We start from the raw sequence: 24382 nt of genomic DNA on the forward strand, positions 1-24382 counted from the left end.
TTTCTACAGCAAAATGAAATTACCTATTTTGAAGAGAAGTTTCAGCTAACACTTAAAATCTAGCTTCTTTAGGAAGGTCAGCAAATAAGTCTATTAATATTGGGAGGTGAGGAGCAAGAAAGAGGCGCAGATTTGGAGCAGGAAAGCAAGTACTTTTAAATGGAGCTTGCCAAATGCATGACAAACTAGATCCCAAGTCAGAAAAAATAAATCATGAAAATCCCAACATCTGTAAAAGGAAATTCATGTAACTGAAGAAAGAGATATTGCCTACGAACATTAAATACAGTGGGTTTTTTTCCAACTGAAGACATTTTCTAGTGCCTTTACTTGGACTTGTTTGCTCTGTTTTGAATATTACAGTTAACCAGTGTAAATGTCATCACTAAATAATAAACAAAATTAAAATAATTATAACATTTAGAGTGGCAGAAAATCTGCATGTTTATGAAAACTATACCTTTTAGGATAAATGGAAATCTTCATTCATCATATAAAAAGTTCAGAAAGAGGACAGGTATGAAAAGCCGTGAGAAAAAAAATGGAGACAACATTTCTTACTAAAACTAAAAAGTTTACTTTACAAATTGGTGAACTACACTTTCCCAGAATGGAAAACCAATAGCACATGACTAATTTGGGATTTAATTACAGTGTGACAAGGAGGGAATCTTTTATATATGCTTAGCATCCAGAAAGTTAAGATCACATCACTTAGGAAGGGATTATACCTGAAATTGGAACCAAGCTGACACCTGGAGTCTTCAGTTACCACAGTAATTCTAAAACCAAAATGCTTGGAAAATGGGTATGACTTTTCTGTTAGCTATACTAATGTGTTGAGAACTACACATATGCTTCCACATATCCAAATAATTTAAAAATTTATTCTCAGAAAACCTGTTACTGTAGTAAGTAGCAACTGGAACTAGAAAAACATTTCCAGTTCTAGTATTCAGGATTAGAGACCAGAATCCTTTATATATAACCCACTATCAACACCATACACCGAGAGGCAATGTAGCACATGAGATATTATCAGAGTCAAGAACACTTGGAGTTCATTCTAACCTCCAACATACCAATTGTGTGACCTTGGGCACATCACTTAATCTACAACTGGTATAGTTACAGATGAACAAACAGAATGGGGGTAGTAGCTAGGTAGAGGATGGATAGCTAGTTAGAGGGACAGATCCAGGAAACAAACCATAATCTCCTGACGTCTCTTCGACTACTCTTCCTATTATAAAAATAAATGAAGCATATTTTATAAATGTAATTCATTTCTTCATTCACTAATACCAACATACACTACTTAAGACTTAGATAGAAATAATCAGACAGCAGCTAGGTGGTGCAGTGGATCCAGCACCAGGCCTGAAGCCAGAAGGACCTGAGTTTAAATCCAGCTTCACTTATTAGCTATGTAATACTGGGCAAGTCATTTAACCTCATTTGCCTCAATTTCCTCATCTGTAAAATGAGCTGGAGAAGGAAATGGCAACCACTCCAGTATCTCTGCCAGGAAAACTCCCAAGTGTCATGAAAAGTTAGACACAACTGAAATGACTGAACAATAACAAGTCAAAATTATTCAGATGCCAAGTCTGTGCATTAATTTCAGCTGCTCAGTGTACTAAAAGGTTGGTCAAATTTCAAACTGTTATCACATAATTATTTTAGGTTAAACAAGGTAACTGACTTGCTTCTATCAGAGAACCATAAAAGCATCTTACAAATATTTTAGCATTCATGTTGCAGATCTCAGAAAGTTCATGCCTTAGCTACAAGTTGTAGATAACACCATATGCCTCATGTTCAACATCAACATACTTAATGCTCATTCCAACATGGATGCCTACATGATTCATCACCAAATGCCAAGAGAGCCAAATGAAAACTAACCAGTTCGAGGTCAACATGGATTTACTCGTCAGAAATTCAGGCAAAAAAAAAAAAAATCACATATATTCATTTCATCTATGCTTTCTTCCACCAAGACAGGTCCTACTTAAAACACATACGTAGGCAGCTGTTTAGATTTCCCAGGCTGCAGTTCTCTGTATTCTTACTTATGGTCAGGAATATTTGGTTCCTTCTAGTCAGTTATTCACAGCCCACTGCCTTCTATCTCTCCCTAATAGTTTCTAAACAAAAGTACACCGAACTTACTGATTTTATTGACATTTTTAGGATGAATAAATTATAATGTCAACATTACTATTTCTTTGGAAAATTCAATGTATATTGAAAACTGTACACAAGGCAGATTTCCTGTAGGTGAGACTCTGAAAAAGGTTTCATTTACTATTATTTCAAAATCCAATGGATTTAACTGAGAAGTGTTCACTAAACAGATACTGCGTAGCCTACCTGGCTCTGCTGAAACTTATAATAAGCTAGAATATCTTTCCAACTGTTTTTTTCCCCTCCATTTTATCCTTAAAAGTAGCAAGACATATTTGAATTTCAAAAGACACTGGAGTTTTAACCACCCTCTTTCAAAAAGATGAGGCACCAATTACTTCATTTACTTTTTGAGATCTTTTTTTTTATTACATTAACTGTGTATGTTGGACCTGAGTTCCTAATTTCACCATAATTACTAATTGAAATTATCACATCTCTAGTATGTTCCACATGTTTCTCATAAAGACAAAGTTTGTGATATAGGAGATTAAAAAGAATTTTAAAATTTGATATTAAGATGATGGATAGTCAAAGTGCAGAGAGAAAAAGAAATGGATACATTTTACCACATATAACAATAGAAACAATACCTTTTGTATATTGCAAAAACAATACCCTCACCCCAAGCTGAGCATGCATACAATGTCTAAATAAGCCACTAAACAAAGATGATGATCAACTGCTTGCTTGCAGTTTTGAAAATTACAGTTAACCACTATAAATGTCATCACTAAACAATAAACAAAATTAAAATAATTATAACACTTAGAGTGACAGAAAATCTGCATGTTTATGAAAACTGTACCTTTTAGGATAAATTGAAATCTTCATCATGTAAAAAGCTCAGAGATAAAGAGGACAGGTAGGAAAAACAGCAAGAAAAAAATGGAGACAATATTTCTTAACTAAAACTAAAAAGTTTACTTCTCTTTCAAGTTCATGGACTACCTTTTCCCAGAATGGAAAACCAATAGCACATGACTAATTTGGGATTTAATTACAGTATGACAAGTGGGACTACTGGTCAAATTAGGTTGAGGCTATGAAGATCCCAGTGGCTCAGCACTGTTCCTGTCCTTTAGCTATGAGGTCCATCACTCTCAAGTGCCTTTTATGAGCAGCTGACCAGTACTACCAATGGTATTACAACAGAATTATGAATGTGAAAGGCTGTTGAAATTCCTTCAACTATGAACACCCTTAAAGTTAAATTCTATTGCTGTAATGTACAAAAGGTCAATATCCTCAAAATTATTTAATGGATTTGTTTACAAAAATTAATCGATTGGGATACATTGTAATAAAAGTAAATTGGAGGGGCAACAGGGTGGCACCGTGGATAGAGCACCAGCCCTAGGGTCAAGAGGACCTGAGTTCAAATGCGGCCTCAGACACTGAAAAGCTGTGTGACCCTGAGCAAGTCACAACCTCCTTAGGTACCTATAAAATAGAAATAAGAACAGCACTTATGCCTCGGAGTTTTTGTTAGTTTTAAATGAGATACTATGTGCGAAAGTGCCTCGTAACCCTCAAATCAATGCATCTAAGTTAATCTTGTTGCTGTTAACTAAGAATAAGTACTTCTACTTGGAAAGTTTTATTTAGCTTCTTGGGCTTCAGTTTTCTCACCAGTAAAATATGGGGTTGCACTAGTCTCTCCCAATTCTAGAACTAACTTTCTCTTCTAAGATTATATTTAAATACAAGGAAAAATGTGATAATAAAAATTAAGCTTGTAAATATGTTGATTACTTTATGTTTGAAATGTTTTCTAAATGAAGGATACTTCATGTCCAAGTGTTTGAGAGCTGTTACGAAGACTATGTTATAAAATGCTGAAAATGCTCAGATTGCAGATCTCGAATATAAATGGTTAGTAAATTGTCTAAAGGAGCATCAATTATTTTATTATAGGATCATTAATTTAGCTTAGAAGCGAATCTACTCATAGTGTTCATATTTTTCCCACCCTGAAAATAATATTAATAGAATGCTATCATTTTACAGTACTAACCATACCAAGTATGAACAGTCTTTAGAAAGTCCTCCAGTTAAAAGCAAGCTGAATAGAAAAACTAGTTTAAATTTAAAGGGAAAGGATGAATAGCAAAGGAGAAATGAAAACCAAGAACAGGTACACCTTTTTGAAACCACTTCACACATCACAAAACCCCTTCTCTTCATCCTCCTTCCATTCTTTCAAATTTCTGATAGATAAGTGGGCAGCCCACTGTTCCACTCGTGTTCATGAAAAGCCTCCAAAGATTTTTCCCTTTCTTTTCATCCTTGCTTTCTCCTTATCCATTAGCTCTTTTCCTGCCACCTAAAAGAATACCTGAGTCTTCTCTGTCCTTAAGAAACCTTGACCCTGAGACATATCTAGTCTAAGAACACTTAGGAAACAAGATATTTGTGCCAGAAAACAACAGTCTCTCAGAATATTCCAATTCTATAGCCTTACTTTGTGGAAACACAAACTAGTCTCAGAATACTGAAAAGACAAGATATTTGTAGCATGATCCATCTGATAATATTTCAATTGCTTCATGCTTGGTCTCTGTAAAAGCTGATCTTGTTTAAGAAAACTCATACCTCTCATCTTGGTCATGTTCCATGAAAAATAAAGGTAATCTGAGGAGAGGGGAATCTCACTTTCACAACCAAATGCTTAGAAAAGTATATATATATATACACTGACTACCTACATTTTTCTCAATCCCTTGCAATATGGCTTCTCACTACACCATCTGATGCAAATTGTTCTCTCCAAGCTTACCAACTTCTCTTACCCACTAAATCCAATGGCCTTTTCTTAGTTCTTATTCTACATAATCTTTTCTGCTTTTGATACCAACAGCTACCAGCTTCTCCTGGACACTCTCTCCTCCCTTGTACTCTGTAAATGCTGTTCTCTCTTGGTTGTTCTCACATTGGTCTGACCATTTCTTTTTAGTCTGCATTGCTGCTTCATCCTGTTCCCACTCACTGAATGTGGGCATCTCCAAGGCTTACTCAGTCATAGGCCCTTTTCTCTTTATCTCAATGCAGGGCATTCCCATATCTATTTAGCTAGCCCTAATCTAGCTACTGAACTTCAATCCTTCATTACCAACTGACTGCTGTATGTGTTCACCTGAATTTCCATGTGCATATTAAAATATCCAAAAGAAATTATATTTTCCAGAAAACCCATCCCAACTCAAAATTTATTTTGGTCGTGGACACTACCCATTTTTCTAGTGATCCAGATTCCAGACCTTGGAACAATTTTGCCTCTTCACTCTCCTGCACCATCCTCTACTATATGTAATCAAGTTGCAAGTGTGATCAGCTCTACCTCTCCAATGGATTTTCCCCTCTTGTACTCTCACAAATCCTGTTCTCCTACTCCAGGCCTTCATCTCCTCTTAGACAACTTAGACAACTGCAATAGCCATTTAAATAGTCTTCCTGCTTCCTGTTTCTTCTGCAGTACGTCCTCCATACAACTACCAAATTCTAATTTCAAAAATAAAGCTTCTGACCGTGTCCCTTTCTTATTCAAAAATCTTCAGTGGTTCCCTACTGCTCTAGAATAAAACACAAAACCCCACAATTTGCTCCTCTTTCTCCGTTCTGGTTTTGATTCGCACCACTACTTTGCTTGCTCCTCCATGACTGTTTCGCTCGAGGTTCCCCGTGAATGAAATGACCTTCCGTCTCCCACCTCCATGCTTTTTGCACATGTGGTTATTCACATCTGACGTGTGTGCCATCCTCCCTGCTTAGCTCCATCTTTCAAAGCACAGCTCAGAGGACAGTTACTACATGTGGCCTTTCCTGATCTTCATGTTAGCTCTTCTTGAAACTCATGTGTACTGAGTTACATATACTTGTTAATATTTGTGTGTAGCTCAATAGAAAGTAACATCCTTAAGGGCAAGAACTATTTCATTTCTGTCTTTGTAGTGTCAGTGCATCATACAAAGGAAGCACTTGATAAAAGTTTGTTGAATTTAATTATCCAGTAGTGCCAAATAAGGCATTACTATGTGTGTACATGTACATTTTACTAAGGAGATCTAATATTTTTCAAGATAACAATGTTAATAAGAATTAGCTGAAAAAAGGACAGAATGTATCCAAACACCTGTTTTACAGGGTTTCTCATTCAACATAATGCATTTCATAGAAATAAGAAGTGGTATGAACAAAGACTACCAGACTGGGACACAGAAATAATAATGTGCTACTTCACATTTATATTATGTCTTAACAATTTATAGACTTCCCATATCCATGCGTACAAGTAATTTTAAAATGAGCTTCTAGTTGTATCCAAGTTAGTGGAAAATGTAAATACAAAAACATTAACATGGTATAAAAGCACTACTACATTTTCCAGTAGGCCAGTGAAAAACTAGACCACATCAAATTAAGGACATTTAAAATGATAAATATTTAAGATTAAAAGATAAATTATGACTGACTTAAAATTGACAGCATTTTTCCTAAATGGGATTATATTTCATTTTTTCCAATCTGCATTAAATGTAAAGTTCCATAACCAGAAAAAAGTAAACCAAAACGTACAATAATTGAACTTACGATGTAAGAAACAGTCATATTTAAAGCAGCGCCTGCAGAAGAGTGTATGAAATGAGTGCAGGCTTTGCTCCCTCTGAACAGACTTAGCATTTGGTCCATCTATGTTTGGTGTACATTCAGGAGGAAGGGCTCCTGGAAGTTGCTGCTCTGTTAGTTCTTTATACCTAAAAGCAGTAATAAAAAAAAATTTAGTAATGAAAACAAAGAATATTTTTGAAAGCTAAATTCTTAAAGGCATTTGAGTAGACAAAATCAACTGCAATTACAACTGTCTTTTCAGTACTTATCTTTACACACACACACACACACACACACCAAAAGACAGATGAACTGATGCAAAGTGAAGTAAACAGAAACAGGAAAACAACATATACGATGAGCACAATAATAGGAAGAGAAAATTAACGGGAATGCTAAGTAATTATAATGACCAGGGTCGGCCCCAGGCACACACAGTAACTTTAACTACAAGCTGATTTGTTTTCTTTTTAAACTTTCTGTTTAAAAAAAGTTTAAAAGTGAGATGGCTCACTGGGTATGGGAATGGCAAGGGGATATATCTGTAAATGAATATAATATGAAAATAACAGGTATCAGTTTTAAAGTGAATAAAAATATCACTTACATCCAAATCTTTCTCTCCACTCAGAGCTACCACCTCAGGTAAGGCTGTCATCACCTTTTCCCTTGATTACTGCAACAGCCTCCTAATTGGTCTTCAAGTCTCTACCCACTTCAGTCTATTTACCACAATGATACAAAATTATTTTCCCTAAGTATAGATCTGACCATGTCACTCCCCTATTCAATAAACACCAGTGATTTCCAAAGGCTTAGAGTAGCCTCTAGAATCAAATATAAACTTCTGTTTACTTTGTAAAGCCCTTTATAACCTTGTTCTACAGTCTCATTGAACATAACTCACCCATCCACATCATGGAAGCTGGCAAAAATGGCCACTCTCTGTTCCTTGCACACCACACTCCACCTCCCAATTCAGTGCCTTTGTACTCGCCTCCCCATCTACCCCCTCCCCACGCCAAACTGGAATGTCACCTGCTCACCTCAGGGTGTCCTTTCCGAACTACCTTCTACACAAAGTCTTTTCTGAGCCCTTCAACTGCTGTTAAGTTCACACTCTGAAACTGTCTTGTATTTTAACTACTTCGTAGCTCTTAATGTCTACTTTGTACACACATATACACGGTATTTAACTGTTCCTAATTTTTTTTTTCAACAAAAAAATTTTTAAGGATTTATTTTTACATGGTATATACTTGAATACTTTGATACTTGAAACATTTATGCAGAGACAGTTTCTCTGAAGATTGACAATGCATCTGGTAACTATGTTAGCCAATTTATCTAAAGCTCCTCCTACAGGTAGTCATGGAACCTGCAGGGCAGACTATGGTGTCCAGCTATTATCAGGGACCTTCCCATAAAACCAACCAAGTTGCTCCTAGGGAACCAGAGATGAAAGCAAAATGGGAGGCAGCATCATACAGCGAAAAGAACAAAATTTGGGAGTCAGAGGACCTGTATTAAAATCCCACCTTTGACACACTCTATGCAAACTTGAGCAAATGACTTAACTTGCCTGAGCCTCCTTATCTGTCAAATGAATGGATTGATTAGATTCTCTCTAAAATCCCTATCAGTTCTAAGTCTATGAACCTCTGGTCAGAAGGGACAGGGCCTTGATTATGATAATAAAAGAATACTTTAAAATTTGCCAAGAATAATATAAGGCCCAATTATATTACCCCTTATCTGTTCAAAATGAGTTTTTCCAAAGAATGGTCATTGTCAGCCATTTTATCAGGTGATTATGTTGCTACACCACTAAAAAGAATAACCTGTATATTACTCCCAGGTCAAGCTGAAACTGTTTGGGTGAAATCCAAGTTTAAGAAATCACATGTTATAAGATTGTGTGAAGTAGCCCAGGTGGCTTACATCCATCTGCACCTATGCTGTATTTGTGGTTCTTCTACCCCCAAAGAATGAGACATAATCTGGGGAAAAGGTACAGAGTTCAGAACTTTTAGACAGAAAAAAATACATTCTTCTCTCTTGGAAAGAGACTGGCCAGTATGATTCATTCTCAGATTAACATGCTGCCTGATATTCTCTGGTTTCACTGGATGGCTTGTTCTAAAAACTTCCCTAACATCTAAGATTCAACAAAAACTTATTGGGCACTACTACATTCAGGGATATGTATGCATTACAGGAGATAAAAAAGAAGCATTAGTATCTCCTCCTACATGGATCACAGTCTAATCAGTAAATATGTCATACATGAAATTATAAGAAAAGGTAAACAGAGAGCTACGGTTCCCTATGGTTATTTAGCTCAGAGGAGGGGAGAGTTCATGTTAACTGAAGGTAAGGGAAGGCTTTATAAAGGAACTAATATTTTAACTGGGTTTGGGATTTTGATACTTAAATATGGTAGGCAGGCTATTCCAGGTGAAAGAAAAGTATAAACAAGCCAAAAGGGAAAAAGCAGGTGGTGGGGACAGCAAACAATGCCTATTATAGAGTATAGGACCAAGCAGTAAGGTGGGAAAGGTAGAGAAAGCTTTAAATGTCAAGCAAAGGAATTTGGACTTAATTCAAACTGAATTAAGAAGCAATACGTTAACATTAAGATTATAACAGACATATAATATATATTAGTACCAGTACATAAGAGGAATTTGGGGGGAAAGAGAACAAGAGAAAGAACATAAGAAGGAAGACCAAGTAAGAGGCTGTTGCAATCATTCAGAAGGATAGTGGGGGCTTGATCTAGGGTAGGTGCAGTGAGGAAGGAAGGAAAAGGACTAATTTGGGATATATTGTGAAAGTAAAAAACAAAACAGAGCAACTGATGGGAGCATAAAGTGACTTTGGGCAAAAGAGGGGAGACAAAGATAATCTTACAAAGCTTTGAGCCTGAATAACTGGTAGGACAGACATATGCCACTTACATGAAATGGAAAGCCAAGAGGAACAACAGGTCTTAGAAAGAAAAGATAACATAGTATGAGGTGTTCCTAAAATTCTGAAAATACCCAACTAAACAGTCTTGAGGTTTGAGAAAATAACAAAGACCCTAAGAAGTGAGAGGAAATGAGTTGGGTTTTTTCTGTTTGCTTTATGGGCTCATCAGATCCAAATAACAAGACTAAGCCACTACTAAAAATAGCCTGTAAGATTACTGATATAATGGTGGACAACATAGTCTTCTGGTAGTACTAGATTTTGTATGAGAAAATTGAAAGTTCAAGATGCAAGAAAGCTTAATATATCCAAATGCAGAAACCTATATGCCGAGAGGATTGGTAGCCTTATTGTCTTATGGGATCCATTGCTCTGTTGATTCCCATTAAATGGCATTAGAATCAATTAAATCTTTCTCTGCTATAATCTCCTTTTAATAGACAAATTTGCTCCATTAGTCAAAGGGAAGGCAGGGTCTCCCCCCCCTTTTTTTTTTTACCAGTCTTATGGAGGGGAAAAGGCTGGTTTATATCATGAGTCATTACCTAAATCCCCACAAAGGCCAACAGCTTATCATTTTAACTACACACACCTCATGGGTCTATTCCAGGGATGGAGAAGACAAGAAGCAACCTAGTTGATCAAAAGGCTGAAATAAGTCAAACGTCTAAGAGGTGAGTGGGAAAAGTCTCACTTTTACAGGGCTTAGAAATGCCTATAAGAGAAAAGGAGGAGGACTTCGTTCTAAAGAGCAGCAACTCTGAAAGAGCCGCTGGAGAACACATTCTGAGAAGAAGCAGAACTAGCCACCATAAATAAGTGCCACGATACATCAAGCACCTGTCATTCTGAAGGTCTGAGAATGCCTCATACAGGAACTCTTCAGATACTAAAAGCCGATAACTCGTCTTCTAGACTTGTCTGAGGCTAGGAGAAACCAAGTGCCTAGTCTAGGGCTGGACAGCTAATAAGTGTCAGAGGCAGCATTTGAATCCAGGTCTTCCAGACTCCAGAACAGCACATTCTAACCCATAAACCAAGGCTGTTGGAAAGGAAGAGCTGCAAAATCCTATAGGCCCCCATGACAGTGAACTTTCAAGTCCCCTTCCCTACCTGCTAATCCTATAAACATGCAGCTAGGCTGAGAGGTCGAAGAGAAGCTTCTCCCAATCTATTACCCTACTAGACCCTACCTAATTTCAACTTGGTCAAGGCTAACTATATTAAGACAAAGTAAGAAAAACTAGATAGGCTTGCTTTGGAAATCCCTAATAAAAAGGGTAGGACATACAGCCCACTCAGGAAAGAGGTGATACCTGGGGCAATAATAAAAGTCTTTTTCAAATTTCCAAGTAAGCTTATTATTACTTATCCTAAAAAACAACTGGGACAAAGCTGTCCCAGCTTTAACATACATACATTCGAGCATACACACAGAGTCTTGTTTTGTAAAACAAAAGGTAAGGCAGCAGAACTGCTGGTCAGCTGTATCAGTTTCATTTCCAGGAGCCAAGAAGGGGAAAGAAATATTTATTTGAGCACCTACTATGTACTGTGCTGAATGCTTTACACATAATATCTTATTTGGTAAGAGTAACAAGTTATATTTTAGGGAGGCAACACCTCTAAAGAAAAATCTTACTTCTCCTTTAGTTCTTCTGCTGTTCCCTTATCAGGAAACATTGAGGAAATGGCTTCAAAAATCTTGTCAGAAGGAAATTTCCGAAGTGGGTGACTTTCTTTATCTAAACAAAATGAAAGAAGAATAAAAAAAGTTTTGAGTGTACTAACGAATTTCCTTCCACAGAGGTTAAATTTTCTAAATCAAAAACTCAGACAAAAATCAGTCATCACGGAAGAAATTACTTTCAGTTCTAAAGTAATTTTTCTATAATAAACCTGAAATGAATGTAATACAATAATGAATATAAAAGTAACAAGAAATTGCACTTAGTGATTATTTGTGTACCAGGTATAATAGAAGAAGCATGAATTATAAATTCCAGAATCTGGGTTCTGGTACCAGCTCTGCCACTAAATAACTTTGTAATCACAAGTGAGGCACTTCACATATCTAAAGCCCAGATTCCTAATACTGTAAAACAAAGGAGTGGAAACTAGATGACAGCAAAGATACTGGAGCCCCAAAATTCTGTAGCTGCAGGATTCTCTGGTAGCATATTCATCAAGCTTTTCTACACTAACATAATTCTAGGTTATCCTTGGCCATTGAGCAAACAACTATGAGTTCATGAGATCAAAGAAGCAAAATGTTATGTGGATTTTTTTTTTGGCTAGTACAAGGGGAAGTCCCAAAAATGTTAGTGCAGTTTTAAGCAAATTAAGACATAAATGAATATAGCCACACCTTACTGTATTATTCTGAAAGCATACAGTAATAAATACTGCTTTAAGAATGTAATAAACAAACATACCATCTCTGTTATCCTCTAAATCTTTTTGTTTTTCATCTCTCTCATCAGGATAATCCCCATCATCATCATCTTCATCGTCACTGTACTGACCAAGAGCATTCACCAACTCCACAAAAATCTCATCATTTATAAATCCGCATTCTAAAATTAATCACATTGAAATGTCAGAAAATAATGGTAACCTGCCTTATTCATTTTGAAATAAAAGTGTATCACTCAGAACTAAAATAAAAGTTATAAAGAACCAATTTATAATTATTTTCAAAGCCATTCCTAGGTAAAACTGTTAAGTTCTGTGGCTTGCTTCCATTATCCCTAAGTTAGACATGACACTCATAGGACCAAGCACCCATCACAATATGTTCTAGAGGTAGATCTTCTCTTTGCCTTCTACCATCATAAAGGGTTCTCAAGAGATCCTACAAGCAACTAATATCTTAATGATGGCATTAACATAAATATTATGTTCCTCTCAAGTTAAAGCTACATTTTTAACAAGGATATTCTAGAGACACAATAAAATAACACCAATTTCTTACTTCTTTATAAAACAATCCACTCTCCGTCCTCCTACTACTTTTAAAATCAGGTACAAGATAGCCTAATTTTACTGCACAGAAAATTCAAGAGACATGAAGGACTCATAAAAATTAATAAAATTTTCAAAAAATCCACAGAAAGCTCACAATAGCCTATCGTATGTATTTTTCCAATAAATAAAAATGTTTCTAAAGAAAGAATGATAGGGGCAGCTAGGTGGCACAGTGAATAGAGCACTGGCCCCTGTATTTGGGAGGACCTGAGTTCAAATCCAGCTTCAGACACTTGACACAGTTACTAGCTGTGCCTTTGGTCAAGTCACTTAACCTCAATTGCCCTCCAAAAAGCGGGGAAAAAAAAAGAATGATAGCACCCCTATAACAAATAGCTGGCCCACTTCCCTCATTAGTGAATTCCTCCCGGACCCTCCATTTTATGAAAGGGTTCAGGCCAACTTGCCTTCAATTCCATGCTAGGCTCTGCTCCAGACTTCTGGGGCTTCTAAACTATGGTCCCACATACCTTCTTCATCATCCTCACTGCTCCAACTCTCTCTCCCACCTTTTTACCTCCTTTTTGCTTATGGTCTAAGAAACAAAAGCTCCTTGAGGGCAATGATTGTCTTTATTCTTATTTGCATTCCCATCCTTAGCATAGTGCCAGGTAGGTATTAAGTACTTAATAAATGTTGGTTTCATTTCTTCCAAATAGTCACAAATCCATGTGGATTTTAAGCACTGCAGCATACAACACAGGAAGATAATGTGGGGCAATAGATACCAACCAGTGACATGTGGGCAAACACTGACTCAACCAACATGAACACTGCTGGCCCATAGATAAGTACCATTTCTTATCTAAACTTTTTACCCTACCTAGTACTTATGTGAATGTTCTATACGAAGTAAGAAGGAATGACTCTGAATTGGAAGGACCACCCTATAAGGAAGGACCACCAAGGTAAATTAGACATAGCAAAGTGATATGGCCTCACAGTATTTTTCCAGGCAGGAGCAAAGAATGAATTATAACTTCTTCAGAATCTGTTACCCACAACTGCTCTAGGAAACTAGCTACTCTAGTTGAACCACTCTACTCCTTCTCAAAAGATTAACTATATCAGTGTACATAGCTCACCTCTATCTCCATGTACTTTTCCATCATAATTTTTTATCAATTCTTCAATGAAAGTTCCATCCTGATCAAGAACCTCATCTCCCATATAAGGAATGTTATGTAAAACTGTCTCATCTTCCACCTAAAAGTAATTAAGACATTTAAAAAGCTGGTTTATCCCAAAGTAGCAAAACAGAAAATCATTAGATGCTCTTTCTTATAGAACATTATATGGACATAGTTGGGGTTATCCAAGTGTTATAACTAAAATCTAAAATGGTAACGTAAAAGATCTTCATGCCATAAAGACAAAATTCTAAACGAATTTTTTTCACTAGTCAACCAAGAATTACTGAGTGGCTTTTTTGGAAAAAGCAGTCATAGGCTCCATGGGACGCTGTAAAAGGAAAGCAGATAATACACACATGGAAAAGATATAAACCTGTACAAAGGCAGAAAAGGTCACAGTGAACTAAAGTATCATGTCTTAAAGTGCTCCATACTTTTAACTAATCATCTACTTTTTCCAAGTTTATATGATACAAAATACTAGTGCAACAAAAAAATGGACAGTCCTTTAAAGTTTATGGCACCAGGATATCACCTATATATAAAACTATAGACTACTTACTTCAAAATGAAGGAATAAACACTTTAGTATTAGGATAAGATGTGTATCAACTGAGTGAAGTTATTCAAGGAAGGCTGAATGAGGAATGTGACTTTGTAGCCAAGTTTGGAAGAAGGAGAGGGCCAAGGCTTAGCACAGGGATCAGGAGGAGGAGGGCACTTTGGGAAGAAAAAAAACACAATAAGAAGCAACTCATATGCAAAGGACAGAAGGCAATTTTTTGTGGATAGAGGAAAGCTTTCATCTGGGAAAAGTAAGAAATAAAGGTAATTTGATGAAGAGAACCACTGATGGAGGGCCTAGTCACACATGTCTGAGAAATCTGGCTTGATGGAGAGAGAAAATGGTAAATCACATCAGGTTTCTGAATGACAGTTAAAAGCACACTTTCAGAAGACAGCTGTGACTACCGTCATCTACTATATGGTTTATATGTATACTATATGTATAGTATAGACAAGCTGGAGACCAGACAATAGACAAACTGACTAAGTAGCTATAATAGTCATATAAACATGAGAAAACTATGGTCTGGGATCTATATAGCTAAGGTACAAAAAATTAAAATAGGCAGATTTTAGGAGTTGCAAAATATGACCTGATAACTGAATATAGATGGCCAAACAAAAGAGAACTGACCAAACACTAAGGTTATAAGTTTGAAAGTTTACAAGGATGGTGTAATGGTGCCTTTCACAGAGCTTAAATTAGAAGAGTCTAATAGGTAAAAGTATGAGGTTCATTTTTGATGTTGACACATAAAGATTCAAGCTTTTGCTATATTCCCCCACAAGGGCTTTCAAACTTGCATCAAAAGTCCTGTTTTCTCTCTCATTCATTCCTTTCCACTAATCTCCTTTCTCTTAAAATTTTAATTTATCTGGTTGGAAACTAGGACTGTGACATCTGACCATGACTACCTTTGCAAATAAATTTACTCCCTAATACCCAAAAACTTTTGTTCTGCAATAAAGAAAAAGTAGCCTCACTATGTTAAAGGGCAGAAAATATATATGCTTTTAAAATTAATATTTGATTACAACCTTGGAAACTGCTATGTCCTTTCAGAAATAATTTTACAGAATGTGAAAATATTACATCTCTTCCCCCCTTCATCAGATTCTGCTGCAATCAGATCAAGATCCTAAAAATTAGTTTCTGAAAAAATGCTAAAACCTCATGCATTTGAATACCACAAATTCAAATTTAGAAATAAATGGAATACTGTCTACACCTCTGATCTGTCAGCTTGCTTAGTAAACTAAGAATATAAACACAATTAAAAAGGATTTTTAAACCTCCTGAGAGTTTCTGGGACATTAAAAACACTTAAATAAAAACAATTAATTGGTAAACTTGTTTGTACTAATGTCAGCTATTTTCTAAGATTTAATATAGTTCCAATTATTGCACATGAGAGCAAAAGAGCTTATTGTTCAAATATCTCATAAAATCATTAGTTCAGACTGATCCCTAGCACCCTTTCAGTTAACACTACACCTCAAGTGAATAAGATTTTGTATCAGATAGTGTATATTTCTACTTTTCACGTCTGTTTTCAATCTAAATACACAATGTTCTTTCTATTCTGAACAAAAATATCTAACAAGAAATTGCCATAAAAATACCATAAAGTCAAAATCTGAGATCCAGCTACTCAGCTGAAACATAAAATTTTTTTATAGGAAAATACAAGGTTATAATTAAATTCTCAGAAAAAAAAATTCTATGTAAGCTGTAAGGTGAGAAAGAAAAGGAAGGAATATGCACAGGCATATATACTATATAATGATGATAAAGTATTAACACCTGTTCCATGCTGAGCCTTAAATAATTTGATTCTTCCATTTGAGAAATATACCTAAAATATTCCTTCTGTAGTTTGCTATTTATCCTACTTAGGTAAATATAGCCTCTAGCTACAATTCTGATTTAGTACAATTAAGAAAAACTGCAAACTTTATCCACTTGAAAGTCAAGCATAGCAAATAAATACCAGCTGGTTTGTACAAATAAAAAATCTCAGAATCCTTTCAAGAAGAGAGTGCTGATTCAAAAATCTATTAAAAACTACTAACTCAATGTTTTATAAAGCCCTATTTGCCTTGTATTTTAAGTAACAAAGACACAGTTTAAAAAAATCAGTCCAATTATTAAATTATTAGTGTAATACTGATTATTTATTATCTGTATTTAAAATGCTTTCTTTCATTTACAATGCTCTTTTATTGGAGTTTTCTAAAGTGTTGGTTTTATAGATTAAATATTTGACAGAAAGATCTGAGGACAAAGAAAATTAAAATATTAGAAACTATTTCTAACTGGAGTTCGATTAGAATAAAAACACAGCCCTGAAATTACAACTTAAGTACACAAGAAAATATGCTTTGCATAAACAATTTTTCCCTGAGATTCAGTTTAACACATAATCCATAATCTTTAAAGTATGCCACTTGCATAAAGTGAAGCAACTCCATGTAAAAGGGAAAGTTGGACTTGTGATATAACCCAGTTCTAGTATAGTGAAAAGGTATTTTCCCATAAGCATCATAACATGCGTATTTCCCATAAACATTTAATTCAATTTTTTTCGTTTCTGTATTTATTCATTATATATTCATTTTCAATGACAGAGCAAGAGTATCAGTGCATCAAATTTGCTTGTGCTTTATCATTAAAAATAAGTTAGTGGGTCTTAAATTTGAAACAATAAATAATAGGTATTATGGTATATGGAATAAAGGGCCAGTCTCAGAATCAAAACAACCTGGGTCAAGTCCTCTGTGACAGATTCAGGCTGTGTGACCTAGAGCCAGTCACTTAACTTCTCATTGCCCCCAGGCAATTCTCTAGAAAAATTGCAGGAATAGTAAAATTGCCTATCTTCATGTATAGAAGCATTTTCCTCATCTTCCTCAATGGGTATACACTGTATTGATGGAATTAAGAAAAGGTTAAAAGAAAAAGGCGGTTTTTAATCTTGGGCTAACTTTAAAAAAAAAAAGTACAAAAACAAAAAGAAAGTTCTGTAAAATAGCTGATGCTTAATAACTTTTGTGCTTGTTCAGTAATCCTGTCCAACTCTCAGTGAACCCATTTGGGGTTTTTTTTGACAATTATACTGGAGCGCTTTGCCATTTCCTTCTCCAGCTCATTTTAAGAAAACTGGGGCAGACAGGTGACCAGACACCAACAAGTATCTGATACAAGATTTGAACTCAGGGCTTCTTCATTCCAGATCCTGCATCTGTTATACTATTCTTCAAATACTATCTAAATATTAGCTAAAATTATAAGTTCCTAATAAGAACAGGCGTAATAAACAACTTGGTATCAAGATTCACATATAATGATAGTGTTCTAAGAGTGTAGATTTAAATAACTAGCTTTATCTTTTTCTAAGGCCATGTTTTTATGCTAGATATATTTTTCCAAGCTTTCATTTAGAAAATTATAAATATGGCTAAGTGGTGCAGTGAATAGAGCACCAGCCCTGGAGTCAGGAGGACCTAAGTTCAAATCCAGCCTCAGACACTTAACACAAAAAACTAGCCGTGTGACCTTAACCCCAATTGCCCTACCTTCCTCCCTCCAAAAACAAAAAGCAAAAAAAATTTATAAACATCAACAAGCTAAGAAAAGTCCTTAAAATACACAACTAGAGAGGAGTAACAAAAGAAAAAAGTAAGCAATGGAGATTCTAGGATGGGCTTTTCTGGGAAACTTATACAGATCAATTAGAATTCACATCAGAGCTATTTTGACTTTTTTTTTTTCAGGATTTACTTGCCTGGTTCACCTTATAAAGAGAATAAAAATTATCTATGCTTTCTGTTTATGTAAAGTTAGCTTTACATTTCAAATAGATGAGATATAACATTTTACTTACCATAAAATTCTGCTGTAGAGGAGACCAAGAATACATTATAGGTACTGAAGCAACAGCATTCAGAGTTTTTAATGGGATGACTTGTTTTGGAAAATCCAAATCACTGGTCACAGAACACTAAAACAGAAAAAATTAAATGTATTCTTCTAAAGATAAGTGAACTAACTTAAAGCAAAACAGCTATCATTATGGCCATCAATTTTAAAAGAATGCAGCTACATTAAGTAATTTTTAAAAATAAATTTATGTCACTGCTAAGTTTCTTGAAACAAAAAGGATATTTCTTTAAAAAAATCCAGTTTACCCACACAAACTGAAGAAAATCTAGAAAGCCCTCAAAAAAAAAAACTATTTTCTTTCAAAATATCCACCAACCTTTCCCATAACTTACCAATATCAAAGTATTCTTACATTTTATATTAACAAATCTTGCTCCAACCTAAAGATCATATGACTACATCTCTGGATCATCAATATAATTGAGCAATATATTAGAAAAGTCAAAAAATATGTACAATATGCAACACTTAAGACTTCCCATCTCCGCAAAGATGTGGGTTCAGAACGTCCTCATCTCATCTTTCAAACTTTGTTCATTCTTTATAATTTTGCAACGTTCACTTGATTTTATTGGGTGGATGTTGTGTTGTAATCACTAGGTAGACAGTTTTCTTTGCTCTGCTTACTTCACATAGCATCAGTTCATGGAGATCTGTTCTATATTTGTCTGTATTCATCACATTCATCATTTCTTACAGTAATATTGTACTTTGTTCATGTACCAAAGAGCCATTCCCCAATTCCACAAAATATTAAAAGAATGAAAAGTAAAGGCTTCACTATATCTCTTCCCTAGAAGACTTTTGGAAAGGCATAGGGCAGGATTCGCCCACAATGAGATGGAGTGCGTCAGTTATGACCTATACCAGTGAGTGAAGTTTCAGACTCACCGTAATACTAAAGAATGGAATAGAATTTTAAAGTATTTCAAAATTTTTGTTGTAGTCATGAAAGAGATTATGCTCCCTATTTTTAAACATTAGGTGAATTTAGCTTTTTTTCCCAAAAAAATTTTTTCAATTGTTCAACTTTTTCCCTTTATAGCTCAGATCATCAATGGGATAAAAAAAATTCTCTCACTCCTAGATGATATATTATCAACCCAATTCTAAACCTGCTTAGATATGTAATTTTAGGACCATGAATAGGGTTAACAATGAATGTTATCAGTATCTTTTTTATTTCATTCATAAAATACAGTTATTTCTCTTCTCAGTAAGTTTCAATGGCTCCTTCTTCCCTTTGGGATAAAATACAAACTCTGCTGATTGACATATAGATCCCTTCTCAATCTAGCTGCAGTCTATACCCTTCAGGCTTGAGGCACAATTAATTCTCTGTTCCAAACACAATGACCTACTTGCAGGTCCTTATACACAACAATCTCCTGTCTTTGCCTTTACACAAGCTGTCCTCATCTTCCCTTATACCTCTTGGAATCCCCAGGGCCCCTGCAAGGCTGATCTCAAGTACCTCGTCTAATATGAGGCCTTTCTCTCCTTGCTAGTGTCCCCCAGAAACGACTTAAATTTATTTTGTACACATCTGGTATTTACTTATCTATGTACTTGCTGATTCTCCCCAGTAGAACATATGCCCTTTGATGGGACTGTTCCATCTTTGTATCTCCAGCCTGCACTATAATGCCTTGAACATAATAAGTAGGCACTTAATAAAGGTGGGCTGAATTTACCTGAATTTACTAATGTAGAATGCTGCTTTAATAAGGAAATGTCTAAAATTTTCCAGTAAGTTTTTTTTCCCCTCTGAAAATGTATCATCCCTGATTTACACAAGTTACCACTTATATAACTCAAAGATTTAGGAAGATTTTTGACTACATAAATCTCCATAAAATATCACTTCATCAGATCCTCCCACTTCTATGAGATCACTGGAGAAATTATCCACTTTCAGGTCCCTCTTGAAGATTAAACAAAGAAGAAAAATTGTTCTATGGAACTTAATTGGTACTGGGGTGGTGAGGGATTCTATAAAAGCTAGAGGTACTAACAGTGAAATGGAAACATAACTTACTGATAATTAAGAAGATTCCTCCAAAGATGGAGAGAATTATCACATGCTAGTTACACAAGTAACTATGTGACTGAAACACTGGGAGCTGGGAAGGCCAAACTGAAATAAGAGCAAAAGATTTCTCTCTAAGCAGCCTAGTCCAAGTAAAAATTTTTATGACAATTCAGCAGATCAGGACACAGCCCAACAGATCTCAGAGGAACATACTATAAGAGACACAGCTGGACTTTCATTATATGCAAAAAGAACTACTACCGGTAAGACAAAAAGGTGGCATGAAGTGATGGGGAGCTGTTTCTAAACCTTGTTTACACATTCCCACAGTCTCCATCAACTCAAATCTAATCCCATTTATGTGAAAACCACATTATCAACAAGTCACTAAATAGCAATATTTTGTGTTAACAAGGTGACAACCACTAGGAAGACTAAAAAAATGTTCCTCAAGATTGTTGTCTGGAAAAGCAATAGTACATAGACTGGAGGGTGGGGAAAGGGATGTGTGGAGAAAAATTATCAGAAACTGAGATCTCAGAGAACTTTCAAGGGATGGTAAATAATCAAAAGTGTTTTAGGTAGGATATACAGGGAAATATCTGGTAACTTCTATCAGATTGAAAATAGTTTTTTATCTCTAATTGTCATGGTTATCCCTGAAAATTGGAAGTGGAGCTGAAGAAAAGGGGAATCACCAGCTAGAAATAATGAACTGACCTAGGATTGTGGGTCTTGAATTCAAGGGGAAGTATGTCCTTAATCATGAATAGAAGCTGAAAGACTAGCCCTCACTAAAGAGGACTTGTAGGCTCAAAGCTGGCAAAGAAACACAAGTACTGTTAGAATAAATCATATTCCCTTTCTCTTTTCTTCTGCCAGTTTGTATACATAAAGAAGATGTTAAGTAAGGAAAGCATACAAGAGTAACTGAAAAGATATAAGGATAGGCACATCCTAGGGAATGGTCTTCCAACAAGATTCTCAGGCAGTACAAGGTAGATTAAAGTTCAATTCTAGGACAAAGCAATTCCTACCTTTGAAAAATTTCATCTACGGTCTTTTGGTCCAGGGACAATATATCATTATCAATATCATTAAGCATTTACTAAGTGCCAGACACTGTACTAAACAACAGAGACACAAAGAAAGGCAAAAACATGGCCCCTGCCCTGAAGAAGCTTACATTCTAATGGAAGAGACAACATGCAAATAATTATGTAAATTGGAGGTAATTACATTGTCCTTCCTAACCCTACATTTTAAGTAGCCTTTTAATCAGGACTATCTGCCCACTTGTTAGTTCACTGAATGAAAGAATCACAAAAATTCTTGGTTGGTCCTCAAAGGTTATTTAGAGCAAACTGAATAACAGAGCCTCTCTACCACATCTTCAACAACCCAGCCATTGCTAAAAGATGTCTAGTGCAGGGATGTCTCAGACAGTCTATTCAATTTTCAGGCAGCTCAAATTTACTTACGTCACTTTGAAACTTCCCCTTCTGCTCTTGTCCTTACCCCAGGAGGGGAGGAAACAAATAAGGTGGTGCTGACCTGGAACAAGAGGAGGGGAGGTTGGAATCCTGCTGCTACCACTATCTGTGACCTTGAGCAAGACACTAACCTTTACCTTCTTCATCTACAAAATTAAAGTGTTGAACTAAATAAATAAGTCTGAACTTAAGGTTGGGGAGAAAGTACTTTTATTTTCCTTAGTCTGAAGACTGCCCTAATAGACTTCGGAAAACATGAGCTGGGCCTTTTTGAGGATAAGCTAATGCCCAGACAGGTTAGACAAGGTTATTGATGCTTCAAAATATTTAAAGGGGATGCATGCTAACTATTTTCAAATATCTGAAAGATTATTACATGGAAGAGAAACTAACCTTTTCTCTTACTCCAGCAGGCTGCACTAGGTAAAATTTATAGGGAAGCAGACATTATTTCAATATAAGGAAGAAAACATAGAGCTGCTCATTATTAGACTGCAGAATGTACAGCACTTTGAGAAATGATGAGCTTCCCACCACCAAATACTTTCAAACAAAGGTCGATCCTTTCATCGCTGGAAACTCTTGCCTTGGGGCCTTTAAGTCTGTCCACTACCCCCCGCCATACATACATCTCCTCACCAGCTACCTTGCCATGATGCACGTGTTTAGAAGTTAGTTTCAGTCAGTGTGTTGTTCAGTCAACTAAGCTTAATTTTACCAAAATTAGCATCTTTCCAGGTAGCTTATCATATTCCCTTTTAGTCTGAAGTCTCCTCAGAACCAGTGGCAAAAGCCCTACTATATGGCTGGCTCTGCTCAGCCTTAGCTACATGTTGCACTGGAAAGACAGCTGGACAATACCACTACTAGGTCTGTATCCCAAAAGATAAAAAACAAAGGAAAAGTCCTATTATTTACCAAAATATTTATAGCAGTTCATTTCTGGGGGCAAAGAATTAGAAATTGAAGAGATGCCCATCAATTTGGGAATGGTTGAACAAGTTGTGGTATGTGATTATTATGGAATACTATTGTAATATAAGAAATGATGAGTAAAATGTTCACAGAAAAACCTGGAAAGACTTACATCAGTTGATGTAAAGAGAAATGTACTGTGTACAAAGTAACGGCAATATTGTAGGATGATCAGCTGCGAATGACTTAGCTATTCTCAGCAATACAACAATCCATGACAACTTTGAAGGACTTATGATGAAAAATGCTATCCGTACTCAAGGAACTGATGGTGTCTGAAGACAGACTGAAGCATACTTTTTTACTTTATTTTTCTTGAGTATTTTTTTGTCTATGTTTTCTTTCATAACATGACTATTATGGCTATGTTTTGCATGAATACACATGTATAACTTATACTGAACTGCTTGCCTTATCAATGCTAGGGGAGGAAGGGAGAGAATTTGGAACTTAAAGTTATAAAAATGAATGTTAAAAATTGCTTTTACATGTAACTGGGGAAAAATAAAAATAAAGTTTAAAAAAAAAAGACAATTGGATTTGGAATCAGAGGGCCAGGATTTGAATCTTGTCTCTGACACTGGATAAGGTACTAACAGAAACTTATGCCTAGAGAGGTTATCTATAAAACAAGGAGAGAAGACTAGATCATTTCTAAGGTTTCTTATGATCTTACTTGTGGCAAAGCACATCAGACTGCTCTCTTGGAATCAACATTCCATCCTCCCTGACTTTTTCCTTTCTCACCTTCTACTTTTAAGAACATTTTTTGTGTCCTTTATTCTTTCTCCTACATTTACTCTCAAATTCTTGGGCTACAATTTCCTGCGACACTTCCCATATCTAAACATTGGACTGTAAATTTATTCCTATTGAATTTCATCTTATCAGACTGTACTTCTAATCTCCATAGTACTCTCACCTCCTACATCTAAGCATCTTGGATACTGCTATATTGTTTTATGATACCTTCCTTCCTTGTAATATAATATATGTATACTTCAAAAGTTTTCCTAAAGACATGCGCTTTCAAAAATCAGCATGTTTTGCTTGCACAGTGAATATTTTCTTTTAATGTTGTTGTTCTCTTCTTTTAGACTCTCCTTCACTTCTGTATATTTGTATTCCTGTTCTTTGGTTTCTCTTTTGTTTCTTGGTGAAGTTTGCCATCACAGATTTCAAATTTTCTACTCTGCCCATTATTTTTGCTGTGAAGGCCAAAAATTTTGCTCTCATAATTTTCATTTCTCTTTTGAACCAATCAGAAACAAGTTGTGCCACCATGTTCTCCTCCTGTCTCATCAAGTGTTTGATCATTTTCCTTTGTTTTGCTCCATTTATTCATAAATGCCTTAACTTGTTTACTGTATCTAGAAGTCATATTTCTTTCTGCTACCGTGTTTCCCCGATAATAAGACACTGTCTTATTATTTTTTTTTTT

At 35.6% G+C, this 24382-nt stretch overlaps 1 protein-coding gene across 8 annotated transcripts in view; it reads right to left on the bottom strand.

The window, feature by feature from the left end:
* LOC138157165 (histone-lysine N-methyltransferase EZH2) overlaps positions 1 to 24382 on the bottom strand; it is a 108749-nt gene that overhangs the window by 10328 nt on the left and 74039 nt on the right. For 4 of the 8 annotated variants that reach the window (XM_069082734.1, XM_069082700.1, XM_069082684.1 and 1 more), the window contains exons 5-9: positions 18383 to 18499; positions 13884 to 14004; positions 12207 to 12347; positions 11414 to 11516; positions 6766 to 6944 (exon numbers count right to left, since the gene is read on the bottom strand). In XM_069082734.1, the coding sequence (XP_068938835.1) occupies positions 6766 to 6944; positions 11414 to 11516; positions 12207 to 12347; positions 13884 to 14004; positions 18383 to 18499 (661 nt within the window). The remainder of the gene's footprint in view (positions 1 to 6765; positions 6945 to 11413; positions 11517 to 12206; positions 12348 to 13883; positions 14005 to 18382; positions 18500 to 24382) is intronic. The other 4 variants (XM_069082745.1, XM_069082707.1, XM_069082694.1 and 1 more) reach the window with 1 other exon arrangement.

This window comes from Petaurus breviceps, unplaced genomic scaffold (assembly GCF_028583685.1).
Source record: "Petaurus breviceps papuanus isolate PSGF00001 unplaced genomic scaffold, PetGlider_PUasm1.0 112, whole genome shotgun sequence".
NCBI lineage: Eukaryota > Metazoa > Chordata > Mammalia > Diprotodontia > Petauridae > Petaurus > Petaurus breviceps.